The 19,377-nt window shown below is 46.3% G+C and overlaps 1 protein-coding gene across 4 annotated transcripts in view; it reads left to right on the top strand.

Moving 5' to 3' along the window:
• Window positions 1–18,575, top strand: part of LOC106609059 (NHS-like 2) — a 148,655-nt gene extending 130,080 nt beyond the window's left edge. For 3 of the 4 annotated variants that reach the window (XM_014207428.3, XM_014207430.3, XM_014207433.3), the window contains 7 exons: window positions 5,955–6,103; window positions 6,460–6,679; window positions 8,537–9,930; window positions 11,035–12,183; window positions 12,457–12,724; window positions 13,022–13,166; window positions 13,664–18,575. In XM_014207428.3, the coding sequence (XP_014062903.1) occupies window positions 5,955–6,103; window positions 6,460–6,679; window positions 8,537–9,930; window positions 11,035–12,183; window positions 12,457–12,724; window positions 13,022–13,166; window positions 13,664–14,003 (3,665 nt within the window). In that variant the 3' untranslated portion in view covers window positions 14,004–18,575. Of the gene's footprint in view, window positions 1–5,466; window positions 5,647–5,954; window positions 6,104–6,459; window positions 6,680–8,536; window positions 9,931–11,034; window positions 12,184–12,456; window positions 12,725–13,021; window positions 13,167–13,663 lie in introns of those variants that run through there. The other variant, XM_014207434.3, reaches the window with a different exon arrangement.
• The last annotated feature ends 802 nt before the right edge of the window (window positions 18,576–19,377 follow it).

The following is a 19,377-nucleotide window of genomic DNA, read 5'->3' as shown; positions in this document are numbered from 1 at the left end:
GTTTGAAAAGCTGATCATGGCTCACATCAACACTATCATCCCAGAAACCCTAGACCAACTCCAATTTGCCCCAACAGATACACAGATGATGCAATCTCTATTGCACTCAAGACTACCCTTTCCCACCTGGACAAAAGGAACACCTACGTGAGATGCTATTCATTGACAACAGCTCAGCGTTCAACACCATAGTGCCCTCAATGCTCATCAGTAAGCTAAGGACCCTGGGCCTTAACTTCTTTGGGATAGGGGGCGGTATTTTGACGTCCGCATGAAAAGCGTGTCCAAAGGCCCAGAAGCTAGGATATGCATTTAATTGGTAGATTTGGATAGAAAACACTCTAAAGTTTCTAAAACTGTTAAAATAATGTCTATGAGCATAACAGAACTGAAATAGCTGGCGAAACCCCGAGGACAAACCGTCCCCCCCCCCAAAAAAAATAATCCTACCACTGATTTCAATGGCTGGAACTTTTATAATAGGGCAAAATCGTGCCCGATTGCAGTTCCTAGGGCTTCCACTAGATGTCAACAGTCTTGAGAGAGTTTCAGGCTTGTTTTTGGAAAAATGAGCCGGAAATTGTAGTTTTTCTAGGTGGCTCCCATTTTGGCTGTAGTGTTTCCAAGTGCGTGAATGAGAGCGTGTTCTTTGGTACTTTTCTCCGGTAAAGACAATAACGATTCTCCGTCTTAAATTTTATCGTTTATTTGCGTATTAGGGTACCTAAGGTTTGATTATAAAGGTTGATTGACTTGTTTGGATAAGTTTATTGGTAATGTTTGGGATTCATTTTGTATGCATTTTGAAGGAGGGAAACCGAGTGGATTATTGACTGAAGCACGCCAGCTAAACTGATTTTTATGGATATAAAGAAGGACTTTATCGAATAAAAGGACCATTTGTAATGTAACTGGAACATTTTGGAGTGCCAACAGAAGAAGATCTTCAAAGGTAAGGCCTATATTATATTGCTATTTCTGACTTTCGTGTCGCAACTCCCTGGTTGAAAATGATTTGTTATGCATTTGTATGCTGGGCACTGTCCTCAGATAATTGCATGGTTTGCTTTCGTCGTAAAGCCTTTTTGAAATCTAACATGGCGGCTGGATTAACAACAAGTTAAGCTTTATTTTGATGTATTGCACTTGTGATTTCATGAAAGTTTAATTTTTATAGTCATTTAATTTGAATTTGGCGCTCTGCAATTTCACCAGAAGTTTTCGAAATGGGACGGTGGCGTCCCACTGATCCGCAAGAAGTTATCACCTCCCTCTGCAACTGGATCCTGGACATCCTGACGGGTCGCACCCAGGTGCTAAAGATAGGCAACAACACATATGCCACGCTGATCCTCAACATGGGGGTCCCTCAGGTGTACGTGCTTAGTCCCCTCCGGTACTCCCTGTTCACCCATGACAGCGTGGCCAAGCACGACTCCAACTCCATCATAAAGTTTGCAGATGACACAACGGTGTCGTCGGTGATCAGGCCTACCACAGACAACGATGAGACAGCCTATAGGGATGAGGTCAGAAACCTGGACGTGTGGTACCAGGACAAAAATCTCTCCCACAACGTGATCAAAACAAAAGAGATAATCGTGGACTACAGGAAATGGAGGCCCAAGCACACTCCATTTCTCATTGAAGGGGCTGTAATGGAGCAGGTTGAGAGCTTCAAGTTCCTTGGTGTCCACATCACCAACAAACTATCGTGGTCTAAACACATCAAGACAGTTGTGAAGAGGGCATGACAATGCCTATTCCCCCTCAGGAGACTGAAAAGATTTGGCATGGGTCCTCAGATCCTCAACAGCTGCACCATCAAGAGCATCCTGACTGGTTCCATCACTGCCTGGTATGGCAACTGCTCGGCCTCCGATCGCAAGGTGCTACAGAGGGTAGTGTGTACAGCCCAGAACATCACTGCCATCCAGGATCTCTATACCAGGCAGTGTCAGAGGAAGGCCCTACATTTTATTAACATATTGAATGCGCGACTCGAGCTGGCAGCATTCTGGATCATTGCTACTCTAACTTCCGCGACTCATACAAAGCCCTCCCCCGCCCTCCTTTTGGCAAATCTGATCATGACTCCATTTTGTTGCTCCCTGCCTATAGACAGAAACTAAAAAAGGAAATGCCCGTGCTCAGGTCTGTTCAACGCTGGTCCGACCAATCGGATTCCACGCTTCAAGATTGCTTCGATCAGGTGGTCTCGGATATGTTCCGGATAGCCTCAGACAACAACATTGATGTATACGCTGACTCAGTGAGCGAGTTTAGTAGCAAGTGCATCGGTGATGTTGTACTCACAGTGACTATTAAAACCTTCCCTAACCAGAAACCGTGGATTGATGGCAGCATTTGCGCAAAACTGAAAGTGCGAACCACTGCTTTTAATCATGGCAAGGTGACCAGAAACCTGACCGAATACAAACAGTGTAGCTATTCCCTCCGCAAGGCAATCAAACAAGCTAAGCATCAGTATAGAGACAAAGTAGAGTTGCAATTCAACGGCTCAAACACGAGACGTATGTGGCAGGGTCTACAGTCAATCACGGATTACAAAAAGAAACCAGCCCTGTCGCAGACACCGACGTCTTGCTCCCAGACAAATTAAACAACTTCTTTGCTCGCTTTGAGGACAATACAGTGCCACTGGTACGGCCCGCTACCAAAACCTGTGGGCTTGCCTTCACAGTGGCCAACGTGAGTAAAACATTTAAATGTGTTAACCCTCACAAGGATGCTGGCCCAGACGGCATCCCTAGCCACGTCCTCAGAGCATGCGCAGACCAGCTGGCTGGTGTGTTTACGGACATATTCAATCAATCCCTATCCAAGTTTTCTGTGCACACATGCTTCAAGAGGGCCACCATTGTTCCTGTTCCCAAGAAAGCTAAGGTAACTAAGCTAAACGACTATCGCCCCGGAGCACTCACTTCTGTCATCATGAAGTGCTTTGAGAGACTAGTCAAGGATCATATCACCTCCACCCTACCTGATACCCTAGACCCACTCCAATTTGATTACCGCCCCAATTGGTCCACAAATGACGCAATCTCAATCACACTGCCCTATCCCATCTGGACAAGAGGAATACCTATGTAGGAATGCTGTTCATCGACTACAGCTCAGCATTTAACACCATAGTACCCTCCAAACTTGTCATTAAGCTTGAGACCCTGGGTCTCGACCCCATCCTGTGCAACTGGGTCCTGGACTTTCTGACGGGCCGCCCCCAGGTGGTGAGGGTAGGAAACAACATCTCCACCCCGCTGATCCTCAACACTGGGACCCCACAAGGGTGCGTTCTCAGCCCTCCCCTGTACTCCCTGTTCACCCATGACTGTGTGGCCATGCACGCCTCCAACTCAATCAAGTTTGCAGACGACACTACAGTGGTAGGCTTGATTACCAACAACGACGAGACGGCCTGCAGGGAGGAAGTGAGGGCCCTCGGAGTGTGGTGTCAGGAAAATAACCTCACACTCAACGTCAACAAAACAAAGGAGATGATCGTGGACTTCAGCAAACAGCAGAGGGACCACCCCCCTATCCACATCGACAGGACAGTAGTGGAGAAGGTGGAAAGTTTTAAGTTCCTCGGCGTACACATCACAGACAAACTGAAATGGCCCATCCACACAGACAGCGTGGTGAAGAAGGCGCAACAGCGCCTCTTCAACCTCAAGAGGCTGAAGAAATTTGGCTTGTCACCGAAAACAAACTTTTACAGATGCATAATTGAGAGCATCCTGTCGGGCTACTCCACCCACAACCGTAAGGCTCTCCAGAGGGTAGTGCGGTCTGCATAATGCATCACCGGGGGCAAACTACCTGCCCTCCAGGACACCTACACCACCCGACGTCACATGAAGGCCAAAAAAATCATCAAGGACAACAGCCACCCGAGCCACTGCCTGTTAACCCCGCTATCATCCAGAAGGCGAGGTCAGTAAAGGTGCATCAAAGCTGGGACCGAGAGACTGAAAAACAGCTTCTATCTCAAGGCCATCAGACTGTTAAACAGCCATCACTAACATTGAGTGGCTGCTGCCAACATACAGACTCAACTCTCTAGCCACTTTTAATAATTAATAATTGGATGTAATAAATGTATCACTAGTCACTTTAAATAATGCCACTATATAATGTTTACATACCCTACATTACTCATCTCATATGTATGTACTCTACTGTATACAATCTACTACATCTTGTGTATGCCGCACGGCCATTGCTCATCCATATATTTATATGTACATATTCTTATTCATCCCTTTACACTTGTGTGTATAAGGTAGTTGTTGTGAAATTGTTAGATTACTTGTTAGATATTACTGCACTGTTAGAACTAGAAGCGCAAGCATTTTGCTACACTCACATTAATGTCTGCTAACCATGTGTATGTGACCAATAAAATTTGATTTGATTTGAAAATTGCCAAAGATTCCAGCCACCCTAGTCTTGGACTGTTCTCTCTGCTATCGCACGGCAAGTGGTACCAGAGCACCAAGTGTAGGTCCAAAAGGCTTCTGAACAGCTTCTACCCCCAAGTAATAAGACTGCTGAACAGCTAATCAAATGGCTACCCAGGATTGACCGGTACACCCTGTATATAGCGTCATTATTATTATTATTATTATTATTATTATTATTATAATTATAATTATAATTATTATTGTGATCTTCATTTTTTACTTTACTTAGTAAATATTTTTTCTTAACTTCTTAAAACTACATTGTTGGTTAAGGGTTTGTAAGTAAGCATTTCACGGCAAGGTCTACACCTGTGTATTCGGCGCATGTGACAAATAACATTTGATTTCATGACATTGCAGCAAATACAGAAAAACAAGTGAGGTGATGCAATCAAGAAAGTCATCAATAAGTTATTACTTAAACTCTCATTCATTCCACATTCACTGTAAGGTTGTGATCAGTTCACCTTGAATAGTCTGAAGTTAACTGGGGATGTTATATTTGATGTTAGATGGCCAAGTTGCCAGATCTGTGTTGCTATAGCCAAACCAGAACCAAAACCAGACCTGACAACCACAGGCTCCCGGTAAGTTGGTCAACTATAATCAGTGGGCAGGTCTTCCCTCTTCTGTTAAGGGGGATTTGCTGGGGTACATTGTTGATTGAAGTGGTATTCCATTATCCCCAGGCGACTGGCATTGCTAGGCAACCCTACACCAGGAGGAAGGCATCCATAATGTCCCAGAGAGCAAGTTCAATCACCCCCCCCCCCCCAAAAAAAAAATACTGTCAGGAGTTTGGTGGTGGGACAGGGCTTGTGGGGGGGGGGGGGGGGGGTGGATATGGGGCTGCTGGGGTGAGTGGAGGTTTAGGGGAGTGGAGGACTGTGTTTTGGGGGAAATGAATGGCTAGGGGGTTGTGTTTGGTGAGTTTTAAGGGGGTGGGTTGTGGAATGGTAATCAGTATGTTTACAATGGCCTGAGGTGGAGTCTTGCAGCTTCTAGAGAAACAGGAGGAGAGGAGGACAGAGAGGGAAGCAGGGGAAGACAGCGAGGAAGCAACAAGGGACACGAAAGAAAGAAAGGCAGGAGGAAGTAGAGAAAGCAGGTGGAGAGCAACATTCCCAAAGAGAGTGTGAGGAAAAATGGAGGGAAATGGGTGAGAGTAGTGAATCAGTGAATCATTGCAAGAGGTGGACCCCACATTTTGTTCTCTTGTTAGATGTCTACTCCTCCAAGCCTCCACTTAGCATGTGGCTAACTAGTGTTCTGCTCCGAACAGACTTCAAGAAGCAGCTAATGGGATGGATGTTCTGCAACTTGACTAACTCTGAGGTTGCTGTGTCTTGTGTGTGTTTATGTGCGTGCCCGTGTCTGTTGCTGTGTGTGTGCATGCGTGTACCTGTGTGTGTGTGTCTGGTACAATGTGTGTCTGACACCATACGTATGTGTATGTGTTTCTACCAGACTTTGAAGAGCAGCTGTATGACACCAAGCTAACAGGCCAGACGTTCCGCCACCCCACAGCTTCCTCCCAGAGTTCTGACGACACGTCCACCACCCTCAGTCGCTCCCCTGTCTCCCTCAACAACAAGAGACCTGAATTCATCTTCCTGGTAAATATTAACACCTTTATTTGATTTAACTTGTACGTTAATTTACCTTTACTGACCTGTATTTCGTTCTTGTACAAATTGTAGTTATTGTACAAATGTTCTACAGCTGATTTTTTTTAGGTGCTGGGGACTATGTATCTGGACATGCTAGCATATTGTTTGATAATGGAAATACATTTTTTCCATTGCCACGATTTGAAGTTGACTGCTTGATTTCAAACAGAAAATTAGAGTTTCATGTCAATCTGAAACGTCACAACACAAATATTCTCTAGCATAGGAATCTAAGTGTAACTCCTTCCTTCCCGTCACCCCTCCTCCATCACCTATACCCTCTCCTCTCACCTCCTCTTCAGCCGGCGTCTAAGGGGCAGGTGTGTGAGGAGGATGAGACCTCCTCAGTAAGTATCAGTAGGGGTACAGACCCGTCCCCCTCTCCGTCCCCGTCCCCCTGTGGGTCAGATCGCCCTCTAGTGGGGTGGAGCAGCACCTCCCTGGGACCCCCCGTGGCCGAGAAACCTCGTTGGCACCTGGGACGACGCACCCCCACTCACCTGCTATCCCTCGACGTCACAGGTAGGAGAGTGGGTAGTGTGTGTGTGTGCGGGTGTGTGCTTGTGTTTTTATTTTAATTTAATTTAAAATGAACCTTTAACTACTTTTATTTAAGCTACTTGTTCTGTCATTGGGGCAATGGCAATGGTGAGATGATGAGAGAGAGAGAGTGCAGCAGAAAACACACATGGATACAGCGCATTTAACTGGAAATCAGGTGCCCACCTTGTGCCCATCTAAAATACACAACACACCTAACCTTACCAACACACCTAGGGGTGCGAAAGTGTGCGTATGTAAGCATCACTGCGTACAGAATCTGAATTGTTTATCCTATCTATTTGGTTACATTCTATCTACTCTATTTTCTGTTATCTATTTATGTTTTGCGTGTGTTTCTGTGTGTGAGTGCGTGCGTTTTTGGTAGTATGCTCTGGTCATCATAGCTGCAGCATTTTGACACTCACCCTCCAAACCTCCTCCTGGTTTTGGCATAGCAACTGCTTTGTCATTGGATGCCTCCTCTCCCCCTCCTTTCCCATCCTCCCTCTCCTCCCTCTCCTCTTAATTCTCATCCATCTACAGTAGAGTATCTCACTCTCTTTCAGAACTCTCTCTCTCTCTCTCTCTCTCTCTCTCTCTCTCTCTCTCTCTCTCTCTCTCTCTCCCCCCCCCCCCCCCCACTGCATCTATCTCTCTCAATCTATCTTTTATTCTTCCCTTGCTCGCTCTCTCTCTCGTTTCTCCCCTCACTCTCATTTTCCCAGAATCTTTTTTTTGCTCCATCATTCTCCCTGCATCTCTCTCTCGCTCCATCATTCTCCCTGCATCTCTCTCTCGCTCCATCCTTCTCCCTGCATCTCTCTCTCGCTCCATCCTTCTCCCTGCATCTCTCTCTCGCTCCATCCTTCTCCCTGCATCTCTCTCTCTCGCTCCATCCTTCTCCCTGCATCTCTCTCTCTCGCTCCATCATTCTCCCTGCATCTCTCTCTCGCTCCATCCTTCTCCCTGCATCTCTCTCTCGCTCCTCCTCTCCTGCTCTCTCTCTCTCGCTCCTGCTGCTCCTGCTCTCTGTCTGTCGCTCCTCTCTCCCTGTCTGTGTCTCTCTGTGTCTGTGTCTCTCTCTGTGTCTGTGTCTCTCTCTGTGTCTGTGTCTCTCTCTGTCTCTGTGTCTCTCTCTGTCTCTGTGTCTCTCTCTGTCTCTGTGTCTGTCTCTCTCTCTCTGTGTCTCTCTGTCTGTGTCTCTCTGTCTGTGTCTCTCGCTCTCTCGCTCTCTCGCTCTCTCTGTGTGTCTCTGAGTTAGGTGTGTTGAGACTACCTTGGTAAGGTTAAGTGTGTTGCGTATTTTAGGTGGGCACCTGATTTCCAGTTAGATGCACTGTATCCATGTATGTTTTCTGCTGCACCCTCTCTCTCTCATCATCTTGCCATTGCCCCAATGACAAAACAGGTAGCTGTTGCCATGGCAATGCCCAGCTCTTCCTTCATTCCACTCCTCTATCCGAAAAAAGCTGCAGAGGGAGAGGGAAGGAGAGAAAAAGAGATGGCGAAAGAGGGAAAGAGCAAGAGAAATGAGGGAAGGAGAGAAATTCGTAGAGTGAAATATATATTACAGGGAGAGTTGTTTTTCTCCTCCTTGCACTATTTTCATGAATGAATGTAAAGAAATCAGACCAGACCTGAGATGACTGTGTAGAAGGTAATGAGTTAACCAATGTCTTTAAACTTCAAATATGGTTTCATTCTTAATGTAGGCAAGCACAGGAAAACATTATTCTGATGTTAAGTGAGTCAGTATGCTTCCTCATTATCAATGAAACAACCTCTCTTTTTGTCCATGAGTAACTCAATAGTCTCTCCCTCTCTCTCTCTCCCTAGGTGAGGGTAAACTCTTGGGCGTAGACCTCCTCCAGGGATCCTGTTACCCCTCTCCGTCCCTGGGCTGCGGTGGAGGAGGCCAGCCCCGGTCTCTGGAGCCTGTCACAGACACCCCTGTCCAGCACATACCCCTGAGGAAGACCCATAGTGACCTGGACCCCAGCCTCAGCCTTCCCCAGTCCCCCAGGAACCCCCCTCCTACCCTGGGCACTATGGACCACTCTGCCGCCCTCCTCTGCTCCAACTCCCCCTCTCAGTCCTGGAACGGCCCCAAGGGCTCCACCTTCTCCCCGGGAGCCTGGAACGAACCCTATAGTTATAGTTTAGCTGCAAGTCCGCTGGGGAAGGGCCCGGCGACCATGCCCAAGGGAGCAAGGATGGTGGGGATGGTTGGGGGGCAGGGTGGGGAGTTGATGTGCCCCTCTCAGACCAGTTTGGGACTCTCTGTGAGCTCGGGGTCGCAGTCTCACTCTAGTTCGTTCACGTCAATATCAGAACCTTCCGGACACAGGCACCCAGGCACCATAGGGATGATGATGGGAAGGCGGAGCGAGACAGAGGGGGCGGCGGCTAGCCCCACTGAGGAACGGAGTGGTTCGGAGAGAGGGATGGGAGGAGGAGAGAGAAGGGAGAGGTCGGCGCGTTCTGTCGCCGCCGCCAATGCATTTAAGTTCCGTGAGCGTTCTCTTTCTACGCCGACGGATTCCGGCTCGTTCTGCTCCACGGATAACATCTGCGGCGGGATGTACGGCGTTGGTGGACTATCTGGAGCCGGTAATGGCACAAACGGGAACGGCGGCAGCGGTTTAACAGAGATGCAGCACCCCCACCACCATTACCCTCGCGGCGAGGGGGGTGAGAGGGGCGAGAGCTACGCCCTCTTCTACCCCAGTGGGAGCTCCGAGGATGGGAGCAACAGCATTGACAACGTCTCCGTAACTGACGGCAACTTCCCCCCAGACGGTCGCCTACGGTTACGTTCTCGCTCCATCTCGCTGAAGAAGTCCAAACGCAAACCCCCTCCGCCCGTCCGGAGCGTCTCGCTCATGAAGAATTTAGGGGACGCCGAGGGGCGCGTGCATGGCCACAACGGAGGGCACTACCGGGATGGCCGCCCAAAATCCCTCCACATCCCCCGGGACCACCTCCAGGACTTCCAGCCAGACTTCCTCCTACCCTCCTCCTCCTCCCTCTCCAAGCCTGATCTGGAGGAGCCTGAGCTGGGCCACGGCGGCATGGACGGACCCCCTAGCCTCGAGGTCCAGGGACCAGACCCAACAGAGCTGTCCTTCCCAGCCCACTGGCAGCTGGAGGAGTGGAAAGCTTCTGACCCCTACAGGTCGTTGTCTGGGTCTAGTACAGCCACAGGGACGACTGTTATAGAGTGCATGAAGGTAAGAGAGTCTCCTATACACTAAGGGCCCTCTTCAGACTTGAGATAAGTCAAAATTTGACTTTCCATGTTAAGTCTACTTATCGCAAGTGTGAATAGAGCCATTAGCACTTACCTTAGTCACCGTTTTTTGGTATTTTACTGTATGTACTGTCTATATCAGGCCTGGACAAAGGCCGGCCCGGGGAGCCGTATGCGGCCCGCGACCTGATTAAATACTACCCGCGGAATTATGCTCAGATCACATAAAGAATTTGCGCTAGTAAAGTTTTGAAAAACGTATTTGTTATTCAAATTAAAAGCCCAATGAATACTCGCCTTTGTGTAATGATTTAACTCCCACCGCTTGTGGGACATTTATTTTGAAAGCACGTATAAATCACAACTGAACGAGGACAGAGAGTGACTGACAGGCTGACACATGTCACAGTTACAAATAGTTGCTAGCTAGAAATTGCTAAAAAATTAGTTTTTGTAGATAATGAATGTAGGGTGTTCCAGCAAGAGTGGACATCAAAATATGGATTTATTGAGGTATCAGGGAAAGCTGTTTGCTTTGTGTGCAAAGAGAGGATCGCTGTCTTGAAAGACTACAACTTGTCTCGACACTTCCAGACGAAGCATGCAGAGAAATATAGGAATATGTCTTCTGAGTAGAGGACAAGTACATCGAAAGAGTTGCTTTCTCAATTGCGAAAGCAGCGAGGACTTTTCACAAAACTGCATTCGATGGTATTATGTAATATGATTCTGGCCCGCAATGGCAAAAATATATTCTTATGTGGCCCTCCGTGGAAAATAATTACCCAGGCCTGGTCTATATTGTGTAATGCAGCGCTGCCCAAACCTCTTCCTGAAAATCTACAGTCCTGTAGGCTTTCAGTCCAAACCGAACATACCTGATTCATCTAGTTAAGTCCTTGGTGAGCAGCTAATAAGTGGACTGAAAACCTACTGGACACTAGATCTCTAGAAGAGGGTTGGGCAGCCTTGGTTTAATGTAGGATTTTTTCTGATGTACGACCAGGAAGATGATTTTCATGTTTTTTAACCATTCATGTCTAATACATTTCATCTAATCACATTTAATTGAATCTAATCTAAGGTTCGGGGCAGCTCCGAGTCTCTCCTGGACTCCCCCTCCACCTCCAGAGCCACCTCCCCCTCCCTGCTCTCCGTTGAGGCAGAGTCGACCAAAGCTTCCTCCCCCTTCAAGCCACCAGGACTCATGTCCCCCTCCAGCGGCTACTCTAGCCAATCAGAAACTCCGACGCCCATCACCCCCTCCAACCAGGTGGCAGGAACACCAACAGGGCCCGCCTCCACATTGGGGTGTAAGATGCGCCCCAAAATCCCAGAGAGGAAGTCTTCGTTGCCAGCTACATCACCACGGGACCCTGCTGCCCGATCGAGGCTGTCCTTCGAGATGCCGGTTAACGCTCATCTGGATTTGTCCTCCATCAAACCAAAACAGAAGGCCAGCCGGCGCCATTCTGACACGTCCACTGCCGCTAAGCCCGGTAAACTGAGTGCCGGCAGCCAATCAACTCTCCCAGTGGTGACCACGAACGAGCTCCGGAACATCCGCCTGCGTTCTGTCTCCCGTACCGACCTGGAGGACTGCCTCGATGGAGCCTCTAATGACATCATTGAGGAGGAGCGGGGTCGCGACCTTTCCCCCCCGCCTGTCATCCCCGGTTGCACCCCCGGCCCCCTCGTTGCCCCCAAACCCAAACCCCCTGTGGCCTTCAAGCCTCCATTACCCAAACGCCCCCTCAACATCCTCCTCAAGTCCCCCTCCTCCTCCCCCGTCGCTTCCGACTCCCCCCCTGCCTCTCCTGTTGACCCTCCCCGGCCCATGCCTAACCCCAGCATCTACATGGTGGTAGGTAGGAAGCCCAAGCTGAAGAAAACCTTCCCTCACAACCCCACCAGCCCCTTTAGACCCCAGGAACATCCCCAAACCTTCCCCCTCCACTACCCCCAGAGCCTCTACGATGCCCCCTCCTTCCCCCACACCCAATCCCTGTACGATCTGCCTCCTCTCCCCCTGCCCCAGCCCCTCCTGGAGGACCCCACCATGGAGCCGGAGTTCAACTCTGACTTGGAGCTCCGTCTTGGGCCTGAGGATGGAGGGTCTCTCCCCTCTCCCTGCAGTAACCAGGAAGTGCTGGAGACTCAGGATAAGAGCAAGTCTCTACCTAGCAGGATGACCATATCCTGTCTGGCTGAATTGGACAAGAAGAAACCCAAGGTAGGCCAGCTGAATGGGTTATGGTTCAATGAATGTCATGTTTTTGTTCTGTAGTCAGTCATTCAGTCAATTCTCACTCACTCTCTCTCTCTCTCTCTCACTCACTCACTCACTCACTCACTCACTCACTCACTCACTCACTCACTCACTCACTCACTCACTCACTCACTCACTCACTTACACAGTATATTGTCTGCATGTATTTACTTGCTACATAGCACATTGTCCTTTGGTTATCATGTACACTCTACTAATAACAAATCTCTCCCCAAGGTTCCTCCGCCGGTTCCAAAGAAGCCCAACGTCCTGCTTCTTCCCTCCAACGGTACCACCGACAGACAGGGAATACAGACAGACAGCCCTGCCGCTCTCCGCTCTCCCGTTGGCGCGTTCCCACCAGAAGAGATTCCCGGGAAAGAGGAAAACCAGGAAAATTACCTGGGAATGGGAACGGATGAGGAAAGCTCCATGGAGTCTTCATTACAGGACTCTTCTTTAACAGACGTGGAGGGGACGCTCAACATTACAGAGACAGGCAGAGGTATGTTTACAATGTTATGATGGAGAATTAATAAATGAAAATCAATTTAGCTGGAATTCAGATCCTGTCAGGAGTGAAAGTATTACAGTGCAAAACTTCCTTTCCAGGTTCACTTCAATTGTAGTTAAAATGTAAGTGGTTGCCATTGCAATTGAAAAACCATAACTACCAATATTGTTTTGATTGGTCATTGTTAATTGTTTTCTTCGTTTATTGATTGATATTCGTTGATAGAAATGTTTCTTGTTTTCATTGGTCAGTCGTTAGAGAGTAACTGACCAATCATATTGTTTCCAGGTGATGATGCGGAGAGTGTTGAGGAGAGCAGTTTGGTCGTTAGTGACAAGACGGAACTCCACATCACAGAGGAAATGGATGATGATGTCAGAGGACACACACCTACCACACACACAACAGAGGACCTGTTCACCAAAATACACAGGTATGCCAATACACATACACACACACACACACACACACACACACACACACACACACACACACACACACACACACACACACACACACACACACATACACACACACATTGGTTTTACTATCCTTATGGGGACCAAACAATTAATTCCCATTAAAAAAAATATTTTCCCTAAGCCTTAACCTAACCTTAACCCTCACCCTAAAACTAAACTTAACCCTAAATATAAATATAACCCTAATTCTAACACTAAACCTAACCCCTAAGCCTGAAAACGCTTTTTCCTTGTGGGGACCGGCGAAATGTCCCCACTGGTCCGAATGTTACTTGTTTTACTATCCATGTCAGGACTTCTGTTTCCCACAAGGAAAGTAAAACCAAACTCCACACACTCCACCAAGGACAGTTACGCTAACTCACACACATATTTATAAAAAAATTAAATAATTCTAATGTGTTTAACATCTTCTCTCCTCTTTTCTACTCTTCTCTCCTCCCTACAGGTCAAAAAGGAAAGTCCTGGGCCGTAAGGAACCAGGGGACTCGTTCGGCAGTCGCCAGAGTCTGGTCTCCCCGGTGAAGCACAGCACCAGTGGTGGTGACATCCGAACCCTGACCCTGGGCTCGACCCCGCGCTCCACCTCGCGGAATGACAACTTCATGGCCCTGCTCCAAAAGAAGGGCAGCAAGTCCAGCACAGGAGGGGCCAGAGTCTCTGCCATGGAACTCCTCAAGAGCACAAACCCCCTCGCGCGACGCGTCACAGAATTCTCGACCTCGGCGGACGGAGGAGGGGATATGACCACCGGGAATAATGGAACCAGACTGCCTCAGGACCAATGAGAGTCTGAACCATTGAATGTTTTTAAACCACTTGTCCCAGGTCATCCTCTCTCTCTCTCTCTTATACTTACTGTAGCCTTACCAAGACCAAGAGATCTCCTGAGAAAGTAGAGGTTGAATCTAGTTATAGATGACCACTTTTTGATGGAGAAAGGAACGTCCAACCAGACCACTCAACCACTGATTGACCTTTCATGAACGTTTATTAACTTCTCAGTGGTTGGTCACAATGGTCATCAAAGGAGTTTTGTTTTTAACACCATCCATTCCATCATAAGGAGTATTATTTTTTGGAGGTCTCCTTCAATCTAAAGGAGAAAATTAGGACTTTTAATGTCATGCTTAAACACATTCTTTCGCTCGGGTTTTTTACTTTGCTATGTGAGTGACAGTGGATGAGAGAGGGAGAGAGAGAAACTATACTAGGGAAAGATTGATTGGATAATAGCCGATCTGTGAGTCTGACTGTATGACTCCCAATGATCTTTGTGGAAATGAATGAATCTGAAATATCCATGGAAAGACCACCAGTATATACCATATATGGTCCATGCAAACAATCATCAATATCTAAACAGACAGATTACAGGCCTACTGAAAAGACTGGGTACATCGCAGGCCTATGCTTGATGGTGACAGATGCCACCCTAGTCTTTTGAAGACATGGTGTGAGTGTGTGTCGTATTTTCTGTCCCTCACACAAAAAAAAACTAAAACGGTTCAAATCGAAAACATTCCACGGGAAGATTGACAGTTGGACATGGTACCAAGCCCCGACCCTTTATGTTTGAATCAAAGCACTTTGGCGACTGCGTACAGAGGTAGTTTACAACAACGAGGAAACAACGACGCCTGTGTCATCCCTGTTATTCGTTTCTTTATGTTTATCTTTTCATACGAGATAGAAGGCCATATAAATGTTTTCTCGGATTGTATTTAACCTGTACAAAGATATACATACATACATACCGTATAAACTGAAATATATCCGCTTGAACTGTTCTAACAGACTATGGAGAGCCACAGTGTATAGTAGTACTACTAACAGTAGTTCTACAGTAGTACTAACAGTAGTAGTACAATAGTACTACAGTAGTACTAACAGTAGTAGTACTAACAGTAGTAGTACAATAGTACTAACAGTAGTAGGACAGAAGTACTACAGTAGTACTAACAGTAGTAGTACTACAGTACTATTAACAGTAATAGTAATAGTACGCCTACTAACAGTAGTAGGCGACTATGTGATACACCTCACAGCACACAACAGGATCAAACCAACTGAACTGAAGGAGCAACGCCATGGAACACAAGCCCACGAACCCTTACCGACGGATCTCCCCACACTGCCGCCAGAGTGTATGTGTACTTGCTTGCGTGTGTGTGTATACAGGAAATGATAACCAAACACAGCAAGGGAGTTGTGAAAGATGGAGGGAACCCTGTGGATCTTTCTTAACAGAGAGTATGATACAGGGTTGGGTTTATTTAACAGGGTTTAGACTGGTTTCTGTTAGGACCTGTGTGTGTGTGTGTGTGGAGACAAGGGCTTCATTTATCCGCCCTAAGGAGAGGATTAAGTGGTCTGAATCATGTGGCTGTAGTCTTTTGGAGTTTTCCGTGACGTTTTGGAACTGAGAGGGGATTCTGGACCTGAGGGGATTCCGGAACTGTGATTAGAACCCACTTTTCTAACAACCATCACAAAACAAACAGAGACAGTCCAGGAATACAGCTAACCATCCATCGGCCATATTGAAAAATGCATCACCCTCTTCTTTTTGCCCTCTCCACATGTTTTTTTTCTCAAACTGTCCATTTTGTGCAGTGGTGATGCCGCAGCCCTTTCCTCTCGTCCACTCGCCCTCTCTTTTCGTCCTCCTTCCTGGCAGGAACACATACTCCATCTGTCTCTCTCTGCCCATAGAGTAGCCCCCCTCCTCTCCTCATTTCTTCGTCCTCCCCTCATCCCTCCCTCCGTACCCCTCCCATTCTTTCTGTGCATCTGAGCTTCACGTTCACGGACGACACAGCCTGAATGTCAATGATTGCTAGTAAGGGAAAAAACGGATGCCGCGTTGGTGTTGTGTTCAAGAGCGCTACGTTCAAATTCATCTTTCAATCCACCCCTTCTGCTGCATTGTGCATCCGTCCATATATCCAGACCAAACCAACCATCCGTGTTACAAGGAAAACAAGAGGGTGGATTGTGTGAAAGAACACACAGAGACAGATGGAAAAGGGACAGTGTGTGTGAATGTCTGGATGTGTACTTAAAGGAAAGGAGAGTGGACTTCTGGACCCACTCAGACTGTGAACACTGATCTTTAACCCATCCTCCTTTCACCACACTTTTCCAGAACCATTATGTTGGGGCTGTGCAAACCCTGGTGCTATTAAGCTACAGCGCCCCCCTATGGATGAAGAGAGGGAGCACACCCTGTAAGACTACTGCTCTGTCCCTCCAGCAACAACACAGAGATTCAACAACTCCAGATTAATATCTGGGTCCTCTTTTTGTTATATCGGTCATTCAGGAAACCAGAACAACTACAACAACTTATAAAGACAATGAAAAGAAGAAAAAAAATGTAGATGAACACGTTATTAATAAATAGTCAAGTGACGCTTGTTTTAAATATTTAGTGAATGGAACTACAACAACAAAAAAATAACTATGACAAAACTCAGTGTTAGTTTGCCTTGTAGTCTGGCGTGATGTTTAACCTTCTGTGTTTTCTACATAGAAATAGAATTACTAGAATGGACACCCCTATTTAAGTCAATGGGGCCATAATGTCAAATTCCTATGGTCAGAGGTTCTATGCCCATTCTACTGATTATATTCTATGGTTTTCAGCTACCTTGATATTACACTCCCTTAGAGGTATGCAGAGTTGTTACTCTTTCTGTTCTGAAGTACTGTAGTTATTATGGTTACTAAGGTAATGCTGTATACTATGGTTACTACAGTCATATACTGTGGCTATTACGGTAATACTGTATAATATGGTTACTACTGTCATATACTATGGCTGTTACAGTAGTGGTCGTCACTATTACTACTCTTGGCTGTACCCTTATATTGTTCATAAAACACAGGTATAACGATAGAGAGAAAGAAAAGAGGGAGAGAGAAAGAGTTGAGAAAAAAAAGTAAGGAATAGATAGAGGACTTAGCCCAAGACCGAGGACGAGGCAGAAACACATTTTCACACACCGAGGCTAAATACTCACTAAATACTGTAACTCTGAATCCAGTTGCAGATTCCAGCTCGAGCCACAGAAATGGTTGCACAGCACCACACACCCACACACACACACACACACACACACACACACACACACAGAGGAAGAAATACAGATTTGTTCAGTAGCCTACAGTTGGCACATACAGTGATTTATTATAGTGGGTTCCACTCTCCAAACTCCAATCAACCATGTCTAGGAATGTGGTCGAGTATTACAGAGTATGGGAGCAGGAGGGAAAGGGGTATGAGGATAGGGGGAGGGGGAGGGGGGGCGAGGGAGAGAAGGTGGGTAACATTTCACGAGTGGATATTTCACTCCTTTAAAAGAGGGGATCACAGTTGGGTTAATACAACTTCTGTCCATCTTTCTTCTCTCCTTTCTTTCTTCCTTTCTTTCTTTCCTTCCCTTCTTTATTCCGTGACTCAGAAGGACAACTCTTAAAGCTTTCCCCAAACTCCCCACGGAACAATACAAGTCTAGAGAGAGAGGGAGAGAAGAAGAGAGAGGGAGAGGAGGGATGACAGAAAAATAAAATCACATCATACTCCCTATCTAGTGTACTACTCTGGTCTAACGCTTGAAAGGGTATCATACGAGATTTGATCGCACCCTTTCAAACTATGTTGAAGTGTTAATCTGTATATACAGTGTAAGTACCATTAGACTACCTTATTCAGATTAAATATAGAGATGATAGGATGATTAGGGACAGGAGTTATTTTTCTGTCAAAATATGTATTTTCTTTCCAACAACGTTCTTACAGAAACCTAGCCCCATAATTTCCCCTCACCACATTACCTAACCATGCAGGAAAAACTCAGGGTCCTAGTTATAGGCTATAAGAAACAAATAGCATATAACTCTGGCCCAGAGTGTTTCCCGGTCAGGTCATGTGGTCAGGAAAAACTCCTGTCCCAAAGTATAATGAGTATAACCGATAATTAGTTGTACAGCAGTTAAACTGCTCACAGTACTCTCTGTATGTATAGGACCAGGACAATAATAAAGCTTTAAGTTAAAAGACACACACAAAAACACCCACGAAACAAGATGATGTTTGTTGGGTTAGGTTACTCAAAGAGAGAGAGAGAGTTCTTGGAATTATTCTATTTTTGTTATTTCTCATTGGAAGGACATATTTAAAACTCTACTGCATATCTGATTTATTATTCTGATAATCATCAAGAACCTCCGTTTTCAGATCCAGCAGTGTGGTTTATGTAGCTGTTGGTTTGAACACATGCAGCTATGTATGTCTTGCCAATGTGATTCAAATTATTATATCATTCAAATAAATTATTTTTCTTGCTTAACACTGATTTTGTCTATGGATGTCCTTTTGAATTTCTTCTGAACCTGGGGTGTATTCATTAGTGCCCACCATGGCAAAACAGTAGCAAAGCGTTTTGCCATGGAAAACATTTTGCAATGAAAATGAATGTCTCTTGTTGGACAAGTTCAGGATAGTCCCTCCTCATTTCGAGTCGTTTGATTTCATTTGGTTCCCAGAGAACACAAACGACCCTGTTATCATATCTGTGTTTCCTGAATGAAAGAACATTGCTGGTGATAGCAGAAAGAAAAAACATCTATGGTCAGTCCAAGACAAATGAAAAGTCATCTATATCTTGAACCTACGTCCAATGTATTCATAAATTAAATATATTATTTACATTCATAGATGCCTTGCCATGTTAAACGGTAGCTATGCTTTCTTCCCTCTGTAGCGAGCAGAGTCTGCCTCAGATGGTGTATTCTTCTGTAGTAGTGGTAGTGTGTCTGTATTTCAGACTTGTGTAGTGATGGTAGTGTGTATTTCAAACTGTATAGTCTTGTGTAGTGGTGGTAGTGTGTATTTCAAACTGTATAGTCTTGTGTAGTGATGGGAGTGTGTCTGTATTCAGACTGTGTAGTGGTGGGAGTGTTTCTGTATTCAGACTGTGTAGTGGTGGGAGTGTGTCTGTATTTCAGACTGTGTAGTGGTGGGAGTGTGTCTGTATTTCAGACTGTGTAGTGGTGGGAGTGTGTCTGTATTCAGACTGTGTAGTGGTGGGAGTGTGTCTGTATTCAGACTGTGTAGTGGCGGGAGTGTGTCTGTATTTCAGACTGTGTAGTGGCGGG

Source organism: Salmo salar, chromosome 07 (genome assembly GCF_965601325.2).
Source record: "Salmo salar chromosome 07, fSalSal1, whole genome shotgun sequence".
In the NCBI taxonomy this organism is placed as follows: Eukaryota; Metazoa; Chordata; class Actinopteri; order Salmoniformes; family Salmonidae; genus Salmo; species Salmo salar.
The sequence above is the reverse complement of the archived record's forward strand: the minus strand, read 5'-3'. Positions and strand labels throughout refer to the sequence as shown.